The following is an 11,554-nucleotide window of genomic DNA, read 5'->3' as shown; positions in this document are numbered from 1 at the left end:
GTTATATAACATAAATATAAATATTAGTAAACATAAATGATAATTAGGCGACAGTGTCGGCCATATAAATGTTAGATAATTGAAATATAAATGTTAGTAACATAAATGATAATTAGGCGACAGTGTCGGCCATATAAATGTTAGATAATTGAAATATAAATGTTAGTAACATAAATGATAATTAGACGACAGTGTCGACCATATATTATTCAGGTGGTATAACCGACCATATATCATTTAGGTGGCAGAGCCAACCATAATTAGTATTAAGATTATCGTGCTGATAACGTGTTATAATTCAGTAGGCTTATAACTACCTTTAGTGGTTTGATTCTTGATGTTATAATTCAGTAGGCTTATAACTACCTTTAGTTATTTGATTCTTGATTAAGAATACTAATAATGAAGTGTAAGAACAAAGATGATAATGGAGAGAAAGAAAGAAACACTTTGTAAATGTGAGAAATGGTGCAAGTTTAATGCTTGCATTCATGGCTATTTATAGCAAAAATATCACAAGTTTAGGTAATACAATAATATTACTTTTGTGTATCAATAATTGACTATCCATTTATATATATATTATATATTTATATATTATAACAGGAAGTTATTTTTATTTTTGTTAATTTTTATAATTATATTCATTTATGTTATATTTAAAATCATAAAAATAATAATAAAAATATACACTGACATGCCTAACTGACAGAGGTCACCACTCCCCACTTTTTCTGACTCAGCAAGTCAGGCCTGACATGCCAAGTGATCTCAGTCACCACTCCCAGTGCTCTAAGCATCATCTCATGTGGTTTTTGATGAGTTGGATGATTGTTGTTTATTTTTTCACATTTTTTTCACATTTTATTTCTGTACTCACCGTTAAGTATTTGTAAAAAAATTAAACGAATCTAAGAATGGTAGTCACTTGTGGTGTCACTGATTAAAAACTTAAAAAATTTTCTACTAGATGACTTATTTCAATGGTGTCACTCACAAAAATTTACACTATCCACTAGTGTCATTAGTTAAAAAACCTAAAAAAAAAAAATTCAATACATCGCGTATTTCACTAGCTAGTCTCACTTGCAATCACTGAGCATATACTAGGTTGATACTATCAACAATTTAGTCAAAACCAACCTATTTACATTTTAGTCAAAACCAACCTATATGATCTCACATCTATTGTGAGTTTTTACCAAACATGTAAGTAGAGGTGTAACCAAGCCAAGTTCAAGTTCAAGCTAATTGAGCAACTCGATTCGAGCCTTATATATTAAGCTCGAAATCTAGCTCCATTCAAGTAGTATTTTGAATTCGAGCTCGATTCAAGTAGTATTTTGAATTCGAGCTAGGCTCGTTTGATAAGGAATCTTATCCGGTTCATAGTTGTTTTAAACACCACTTTTCCTCCAAAAATCAACAAGAAGCCAGGAAGCATAATTTGTTACGCGAAATATATAAACATTAATGCTGATACAACAGCCACCTACTTAGTACTGTCAAGTTCAGCGCTACTATATATTCGTCCACAAAATGAAAAGTGCAATAGCCAAGCAACGTTATTGCACTTCCAACTACACAAACTTAAACATACACAATATCACAAGCCACGAGTTTAAAGCAATTTAATCGGTAATTTCTCCCTCTTCGTCCTCATCATCCTTTTGACCGACTTTCGAAACAGAACAAGTTGTCTTTTCTGCCACATCATACTTCGTTTCATCCTCCTTAGCCATCTCACTACCATTAACTGCACAAGTTGTTTCTTCCACCACATCGGAATTCGTTTCCTTCACAATCACAGACGGGAATCTCAAATCGCTATCGCCATCCCCATCGAACAACGAGTTAACCGCCATGAATCTAAAAACCTGCAAAAGATGGTTTTTGTCTCTCTTAATGTCCCGGCTCAAAAGCTTCTTTAAAAGTGAAGGTTCCCGTTCGGTTGGTTTCGGTGCACGGTTTTGATGATTAGCCTTGAAAGAATCAAGGTCTCCTGGCCTTGTTCTTTTTGCATTTTGATTCTCGTGAAATCTTGATCCTCTTTTGTTTTGAAACTTCCCTTTCTTGAACTGTTCCCGGTTGTGTTTTTTATCTCTAGGGTTTTGGTTTTGTTTATCGGAGTCGAATAAATAAGAGGGTGGAATGTCGGCAACTTCGCAACCCAACTCAGCTTGTTTCGCTAATATTTCCTTCAATTGCTGCAAAACAATACAACAACCTCATAAATTTGAACATTCTGACCCAATTACTTTTGAATGGGTCTATCTGGGTTATGGTTATGGTCGCCCAAACTACATTGGCAATGATTTACTATTGTACTGACATAGCTAATATAATCATATTAGTCAAGTACCTACACCAATATAAAAATATTTTTAACAAACCAGATATACTACGAGACATAACCCAATTCGTCTGAACCGCCCAATTTACCACCTATAGCATGCAGACAAGAGATACAATATACCTGACGACGTAGAGTTGCTTCTTGGTCAATGGAATCAGATTCTTTCTTGCATTTCTGCACGATAAACGATAAAATATAAAATTGAAAAACACCGAGAATCAACTAAACTCTGAAATCTAACCTCTGATATGTTATTGGTTGATGGGTAGTTCTTCTTACGTAACTCTCGCCACTGCTTTACTTCGTGCTCGGTGTAATTCAGAGATGGAACTCTTCATGAGAAACAATAGCACGTATTATTACGATTAGTAGCTATAACTAACAAACTACATGTCATAATATTGATGGGTGTAGAAAATTACTTCTTTTTAAACTTAGAGGAATCTCGTATAGCTGCAGCGCTGTTACCCTCTGTAAAATACAACAATCAAAATGAAGATGATTAGTGAAAATATATTTATCGTATAATCAGAAGTCTTACACATTTTACTTAACTATTAATTCATAATACTAAGAAGCATTTAGCAAAAAAATGAGATAAGATGAAGGGAAGACAAACATCGTGTTAATAATTATTAGATCAAAGTAACGCAAATAATGTGAATGAAACTGTTCACATTGTACTTTCTATTTTCTTAGGAGAATTGTATATATGCCATTTTTTAAGTGGATTAGTATCATATTTGCTCAATTTAATTTCGAAATATCAGATATGGGATTGTAAAACTTATAAAAAAAATCATATATGCCCAAATTGATTTTATCAATAGAAAAGCCACAAAATACATAATAACTGGATTAAAAAAATTGAGAATTGACCATCATAACCTTTTTCAAAACACTTATCACTAAAACTAGAAACCTAGAAATCAACTCAACTTCTTGTAGGATACTTTATGTAAATCCCTTCATTCTATATGATATTTTCTATGTTTAACAATGGCATATTTGATATTTTGATATTAGAATGGTATATATGACATTTAACAATGGCATATACGAATCCCTTCATTTTTTGTCTCTATAATTTACTTGTTTTTATTGTTGGTTTAGTATTTGCAAAACTCCTTGTAATAAATCAAAGAATATTCATTGTATGTACGTAAATAAACTAAGATTAAACAAATAATTAGGTGTTCACCTTTATTTATATTGCCATTGTAGCTCCCGAACTTCTCTTTCACATGTTTATTGGACTTGAATCTGCATACACTCAAGTTCTATGTGAATTAATAAATCAACTTATGAATCATGACAATAAAATAGTAAAGCTCATTATGACCAACATACCCATTGGGTGAGCCACTTCCCGTTATAGGCCTGTTTCCATGATTGTGCTGTTAAAGTGCAATGATATAATACAAGCGTCAAAATGTCAATCAAAGAATTTTATTTTATTTTATTATTTTTTTTTTTTTTAACGGCAATCAAAGAATTATATTAACGTTGCGTACACTTTTGCATACAATCAGCAGTACACACAGAAAGAACCAAATACCTGAAAATTTGGAGGGTTATGAGTTTGACCGAAATTGACTACCGGTTTGGGAGCATTACCATCTATCATTGGAGACACAAATCTTGGTTGTCCTTGATTAATTTGTTGCACAGGGCCATTAGAATTAGACATGCCAAACATCTGATTCGGGGGACCTACACCTTGAACAAGCTGGTTCTGATATTACCAGAAAAACATTAGCTTATTAGAACTTTGTAGTTGTGATATTATATTTAATAGGAAGTGCTGATAAAGAAATAAATCTGACATATTATTCGAAGTTATCGTACTCGCATTTTACTGAAAGGGCAAAAAATAAGAAATAGTATGGCAAATAAAATATTCCGAGTTTCTAAAACTAGCATAGTTTGAAATTCATCACAAACTCATTAGAATTAGAAACCCATTCCAATCACTATAGATAAGTGCTCGATCTGTCCAATAAAGTGTCCAATTTTGAAATTATATTACAGCAAGTACTTCAATTTTGATATGAAAATATGAAATGGAGTTAGCCTTTTTGGTTTCAATTAACTTGACTGATGTCATACAACAACAATAACAGCAACAATAATACCCAACCCCGCCGCCATATGAGGAGGTATGATGCAGATAGATGACTGCACACACACGCACGCGCACGCACACACAATTAATAACCATTATAGTATCGATCCACACCAAACAGTTCTCGAAAGTATAAAGATGTTAACCATTATTTATTTATTTTTTGTAAGGCAAACTCACACACCCATACAAGAATATATACATGTCCAACCCTGGACTTGAACCCCCAACCTCTTGGTTGAAGGGGTTACCTCGATACCGCTAGGCCAATGGTCCTTCGGTAAATGTTTAAAATAAAATATCACATGTACACTCTTCTTTTGGGTGTGAGAGTAACAAGAAAAATATTAGAGTACACTACTAAGTTAAGTTTCATATGTCAAAATATAGTCATACTGCCATACTTAAATACAGCAGATGTCTCATGTATACCCCAAAAATACAATTAACAACTTCGCTATGGAAGTATGCATCAATACATGTTCTTCTTTGTTTCATCATACCTAAAATGGATTTGCAGACAAATATATTTTCAATGACACTGTATATTACTACTCACTTCATCACCGAAAAAGCCCACTTTCAGTTTTGAATATTTAAATCTTCTTAATTCACATATGACTACGACATGACTGGTTCTACCCTTTTAGCTTTAAACTTCTTTAGTAATGAGATATGTTGTTATAGTATTAGTAAATAGTAAAATATGCAACAAAAAAACCCTTTGCTTATGAAGTGGAAAAAATAAATCAATTTACAATAATGAGACGTTAAATTGCGTTGGGCTGATGGGAGAAATTGGTAACGAATCGTCAAATACCCTAAAAGGCGAAGGCATGCAAGTGTATATGTTTCGATGACATTAAGCTTATGATCGTGTTTCTAACCCCGCACAATTTGCTTTTGGTAGATAACTTATTTAATCTACAACAAAAACGTTTACCCGTTTTTTGGGATCGTCAATAAAAATTCATATATCATATATAATTATTATTGCACATAAAAAAGCTGTATATAAAGACATAAACTAATACCTGTAAATTTGTAAGTGCAGCAAGAACGTTTTGTGGTAGCTGTGCCTGAGCCGAACCAGAAGCACCAGGCATAAACTGATTTCCTTGTAACTGCGGGCCCATATTTTGTTGCACTTGATTAACATGTTGCACAGGACCATTGCAATTAGGCACGGCAAACTGCTGATTCGGATTAAATCCCAGATTTTGTTGACTCATAACATTCGGTATCTGGTTTTGGATCATAGGAAAATTACCAGGAGGGCATTGTTGACCATTATTCGAGTTTTGTAATTGAAGAAGTTGGTAGATATTTTGTATTGTGTTCTGCAGAAGAACTTGTTCAGGAGGTAAACCGACGTTTTGGTTGTACGCAGGTGGAACCATTGGACCACGCGCAAAAAACTGACCCTGTTGTTGTAGAGCAGGATTGAACTGATTTATAGGGAAATTACCGAAATTCTGTTGCGGATTGAATCCGACAATACCATTTGGGAATTGAGAATTTTGTAACGGAAACGGCTGATTAGGAAAATTCATGAAAGGTTGTGGAGCTACAAACGGCATATTAATATTCGGATATACTAATGCACCAACATTATTACCACTGGGCATTTGTTGATTAACGGCTGGGTTAACCTGTTCATAAATTAATAGATTAGATTATATTAGTTCTTCAGAAAGATTTATTCAACCAAATCGTAACGAAATTTTACCAAAAAGATTCATGAATTGCAACATGCTTTCACCAATTTGTCATTGTATGCAATTAACGAACTTTTCTACTAATGTAACACATTTTTATTTTGTTACGAATGTTTGTAGCAGGTAGATGGTGACGTGGCATCAAGTTTTTCAATGCCATGTCGTTATTTTACAATTTAACTGGTAGAGAAGTTGGCTTGAATGTACTCGATAACGAAATAGAAGTTTAGACTTTTAGTTATATCATAAAGTAACAAAATTTGTTAATTACATACAATAATAACTTGGTGCAATTTTGTGTAAACTTGATATCAAACCCTAATAATAAGAATAAGAGCAAAAATTGGTGTAAACAAGCTAATAATATCGGTATCAGTTTCTAATTCCAATAGTAAGATACAAACATTATATTGCAGTACATTTAATATTAATTAAATTAAAATTAAAAAAAAAAACGTTAAAAAGGAAAGAAAAAAAATTTAAAGTGTAGCAGAGCACCTGCGTAGCTGCTGAAGCAGTTCCTGGGTTTTGATTAGGTTTATGATGAGGATTCATGATCAAATTTCATAAAAATCTGCAGTTTGTATATGATTGTTGATGAATAGTTCAGTATCTATTTGGGGAAGAAAGGGTTTTAGAGAGGGTTTGAGGTGTGCTGCGCGTATGAATTATTTTTATTTTATTTGTTCGTTTCCACTCTGACCTAAAGTATTTATACTCCGTATTTATCGTATTTTAACTTATTTTAATTTTTAAACTTTTTTATAGGATTTCTAAGATCATGATCAAAGCTATTTCTAAGATCATGATCAAAGCTAGTGTGATTGTGGGTGATGAGAGCGCCACTAATCCGGCCTGATAGAAGAAAAAATTGATGGCGTGAGAGACATCAGATGACGCTTTTTGTGGCGAGAGGAATATAATCAATCAGATGCTTTTACTATATTTAAGCCAATTAAAAATACGCAATACTCTCATCACACTTCTATCACCCGATCACTACTATAAACCTTTAATCCATCACAATTATTACATTAGCACTGTACTACATAAAAACTCCATCGCATACTGTCACGTCATCACCATTAATAATGACCTAATGTGTGTACTCCGTATAACATTCCATTAATAAGAATTCTTCCTAATTAATAACTAGAAAATTGATAATAAAAAATTTCTTTGCAATAAAACACCGAATTATTATTTTAACAAAAATGCATATTTACTTCTCATTCCGCCAAAAAAGTCGCGTCATTCACTAATTTTTAGACGAGTGCATATACAGGAAAACATCTTATTTCTAAGAAATATTATTGTGATTCGATGACGTTGTTCGCCCACTTTTAAGGCGAATGACTCATTTTTGTCAAACCCCCCGAGCGAGAATGTGTGACATAGGAACTTTCACATTTTAAGAGATGACTCTTTTTTCGGCGATTCCAATGTTTATACAACCTCGTATTCAATCTAGATAGATCACCCGTGAATTCAAAACCTCAAACATCCACCCACTAAATCAAAACCATCTTCATCATTATCAAACCCATACCTAAAAAGAAGACTTGTGGATTCTAACTGATTATTTTCTACAAAGCAAAGTGAACATTTTTTTTTTTTTGTTTTTGTGTTAAATGAACAATCTCCTCATTTGTTATAGTTTATTTATGATTGTTTGGTTGAGTAACAGGTTTATGGAGCAGCTCAATAGATTTCTGCTGCAGTTGCTGTTGTCAAGCTTGTTCATCATGCAGACACAAGTTGCAGATAATTGATGCTTTATCACTGGACTGGTTTGAATGCCTAACCTCTTTGTGCACCATGTACTTGTTAACCATGAATAATTCACCTGGTGAGGGGTTCAGGTTAGTAAGTACACAGATGGGGACATAGTTGAGGTTAGGTTTTCATGTTATTTTTTATAAACACCAAGTGCATGGACCTTTTTTGTTATTCTGCAGAATTTTTACAAGTGCAGGGGTCTGACTGTATTTTTCTTATTCTTAGTGTGTATTGTGTATATATATAGTTGGTGTTTTAGGGTTTCTTTATTCATTCATTCGATCAAACAGTTTCTGTATTCAATTTTCTCTTAAATATTCAGTGTGTAATTGTGATTTTGATCTGTTCCAGTATAATAATTGTGGTTGTATGTGAGTGATTATCTAAATCATTCATAGTTTGTTCATGGTATCAGAGCGGGTCGCTTGATTCGTGTTGGTTTATCTGAAATCCAAATTAGGGTTTCACTGCAAGGTTAATCGTTGGTTGATTATAGGGTTTCTGATGTAAAAGAAACCTGCGTTTGTTCTGCGATTCATGTGTGTTAATCTTGAACGGGTTTTGGTTTATTAGGGTTTCAATTTCAAAACCCTAATTCGTTTTCTGTTGAAGGCGATTTTCAAATTGTCTTCTGTTTGTTCTTCCGCTGTGAAATTGAAGATTAATGGAGGAGTACTCCTGTGAGGAATTTTATTCCTACCTGTGTTTGTAGCAAGTTCCTACGTGTAGGAGTTTCTATGTTTACAGAGATTAACTGCCCCCACATGTTATACTTGGCCTATACCCAGGACTCTCTCCTTCTTTATTCTTTTATAATTTCTTTGTTTGTGTAATTGTTTGATTAAAGATTTTCACTACACCCAATTCTTGAACCTTGGTCTTTAGATTTCAAGGAAACCTGGTCAAGTGTAGTGGTTCTTTAATCTTTTAGGTGTTTATATTTGTTTCTTGATATTGTGTTAAGATGTCAGGTGATGAGGGTGAAGCATCCACTACCATGATAAGTAGATTGGATTATGGTAATCCTCTTTATTTACATGCTAGTCACATTAGTAGTACACCTTTAATCAATTTTAAACACAAAGGAACAGAAAAATTTAAATCATGGGCTTGTGCCATAGAATTAGCTTTACAAACTAAAAATAAACTTGGTTTTATAAATGGAACACTTGGAAAAGATGAAGAGGATGATGTTCTTTCTAATCAATGGGAAAGTTGTAATGCTGTTGTTTTATCCTGGATCTTGGGTTGTGTTTCTGATGAATTGTATTATGATCAAATTTATTCAAAATTGGCTTTTGTGGTTTGGGAGGAATTCAGAGAAGCTTATGATAAAGTTGATGGTTTTGTTTTGTTCAATCTTGAACAAAAAATTTCATTACTCACTCATAATGGTACACTTGTATCAGATTATTATCATAAATTGAACTCTCTGTGGAAACAATATGATATTCTATGTAAATTACCTTCATGTGAGTGTGATGCTGATAAAAAGAGAATATAATATTATAATCAGAGAAAACTAATGAAATTTTTGATGGGACTGGATGATTCCTATCGGCCAGTAAGGACTACTATTCTAACTAGTGATCCTTTACCATCTGTTAAGGCTGCATTTAATATAATATCAAGAGAAAAGTCACATAGAGGAGTTCATGATAAGAAATCTATAACAGAATCTTCTGCTTTCTTTTCTAACACTGGTAAACCTAAAATTTTTAATAATAATCCCAAACCTGAGTGTAAAAAGTGTGGTAGAACTGGACATACAATAGAAAAGTGCTTTAAAATTGTAGGATATCCACCTAAACCTAATAATCTTAAGTGCACTAAATATGGTATTACTAATCATACTATATATAGATGTTTTGAAGTTGTTGGATATCCACCAAAATTTAAAAGAAGAAACTCAAATAATTCATCAATTTTAAGCACTAATCACTCTTCTAGTTTTAGTAGTGGTGCCTGCAATACAGGTACAACTTATCTCACACTGTCAAACGAGCAAATTGCTAAGCTAGTTAATCCTTTGGATGGGAAAAGTGCTCCTGCACATTCATCCTCTAATATGACAGGTAATTTTATGAATCTAAATGTGGTCTTTAACCAGAACATTGACAAATATATGTCATGCAATATAAATGAAAAAGAAAATGTTAATTTTGGATGGATTATAGACTCAGGAGCTAATCAACATATGACAAATTCAAGTAAAGGGTTTGAGGTTGTTAATGATGTGTTAAGGTTAAACTTAACAGTTGGTCATCCAAATGGAATAAAAGTAAAAGTTAAACAAATAGGAAATCTAAGAATTTCAAAAGATTTGGTTCTGTATGATGTATTGGTTGTTCCTGATTACTGTGTCAGTTTGTTATCTGTGTATTGTTTGGTTAGAGACAACTCATTATATGTTGGTTTTGATAATTGTGCATGTTATATTCAGGATCTTGTAACCAATAAGACACTTGTGACTGGTAGTTTATATGATGGCTTGTATATTTTCAGTGATTCAAATAAGGGTGAGTGTCATCACTCTAACCTTCAGTTATGTATGTTGTCTAAGTCTACTTGGCATAGCAGACTTAGCCATCCTACTGATCAAGTGCTTAATATTCTGAGAAATGAACTAAACTTTGTGACTGATAATAGTTCAATTCCTTGTGATGTATGTCACAAGGCTAAGCAAACAAGAGAACCATTTCCTCTAAGTGACCATAAATCTACACATCTGGGTGAACTTATACATTTGGATGTATGTGGTCCATATATGGTTACTAGTAGAGATAGATTTAAATATTTTCTGACTGTGGTAGATGATTACACAAGGGCTGTTTGGGTTTTCTTACTAAAATCAAAAGAAGAAGTTTGTTTTTATGTTGAGTTATTTCATGAACAGTTGTTTACTCAGTTTCAAAAGAGAATTAAAATGATTAGAAGTGATAATGGTAGTGAATTTTTAAATACTAACATGACAAATTTTACAATTAAGAATGGTATAATTCACCTAACTTCTTGTGTTTACACTCCACAACAGAATGGGATTGTTGAACGGAAACATAGACATCTACTCAATGTGGCTAGATCTCTAATGTTTCAGGGGGAATACCTCTAAAGTTTGGTCTGATTGTATACTCACTGCAACTTATTTGATTAACAGATTGCCATCTAGTGTGCTAAATGGAAAGTGTCCCTTTGAGCTGGTGTATCATAAAAAACCTAATCTTTCCCATTTGAGAGTCTTTGGTTGTCTTGGTTTTGTAACTATTTTAAATAATAATGATAACTTTTCTTCAAGGTCTGAAAAGTGTGTTTTGGTTGGTTATTCTACTGTAAAAAAAGGTTACAAATTATATAGTTTTGATAGTAAAACTGTTTTGTTTTCAAAAGATGTGAGGTTTTATGAAAATGAGTTTTCCTTTAAAACAATGGGAACTGATATTGATATAATTAGTAATGGTTTGAATCAAATTAACTTTTTTTTATATGTATGATGTTGACAATCAAAGTGCTCTAAGTCCCAATGATGAAGGGAAGGATAACTTAAGTAGTGATGGCAATGAAGGAAATCTGCCAAAT

General features: G+C 32.8%; 2 protein-coding genes across 2 annotated transcripts; one reads left to right on the top strand and one right to left on the bottom strand.

Moving 5' to 3' along the window:
• Positions 1-1,386: 1,386 nt before the first annotated feature.
• LOC139893057 (uncharacterized) lies at positions 1,387-6,865 on the bottom strand. The gene is made up of 9 exons (XM_071876191.1): positions 6,698-6,865; positions 5,516-6,133; positions 3,915-4,091; positions 3,707-3,753; positions 3,558-3,619; positions 2,779-2,827; positions 2,598-2,688; positions 2,477-2,530; positions 1,387-2,207 (listed from the first exon to the last, which is right to left on the bottom strand). The coding sequence occupies exons 1-9, from the start codon at positions 6,752-6,754 to the stop codon at positions 1,632-1,634; spliced, it is 1,731 nt and encodes a 576-aa protein (XP_071732292.1). The 5' UTR covers positions 6,755-6,865; the 3' UTR covers positions 1,387-1,631.
• A 752-nt stretch (positions 6,866-7,617) lies between these two features.
• On the top strand, positions 7,618-11,090 carry LOC139889685 (uncharacterized). The gene is made up of 8 exons (XM_071872620.1): positions 7,618-7,657; positions 7,887-8,061; positions 8,175-8,184; positions 8,943-9,380; positions 9,495-9,681; positions 9,955-10,053; positions 10,156-10,340; positions 10,422-11,090. Exons 1-8 carry the CDS (start codon positions 7,618-7,620, stop codon positions 11,088-11,090), a joined length of 1,803 nt encoding a protein of 600 aa, XP_071728721.1.
• Positions 11,091-11,554: the final 464 nt, after the last annotated feature.

This window comes from Rutidosis leptorrhynchoides, chromosome 2 (assembly GCF_046630445.1).
Source record: "Rutidosis leptorrhynchoides isolate AG116_Rl617_1_P2 chromosome 2, CSIRO_AGI_Rlap_v1, whole genome shotgun sequence".
Classification (NCBI taxonomy): domain Eukaryota; kingdom Viridiplantae; phylum Streptophyta; class Magnoliopsida; order Asterales; family Asteraceae; genus Rutidosis; species Rutidosis leptorrhynchoides.
The sequence above is the reverse complement of the archived record's forward strand: the minus strand, read 5'-3'. Positions and strand labels throughout refer to the sequence as shown.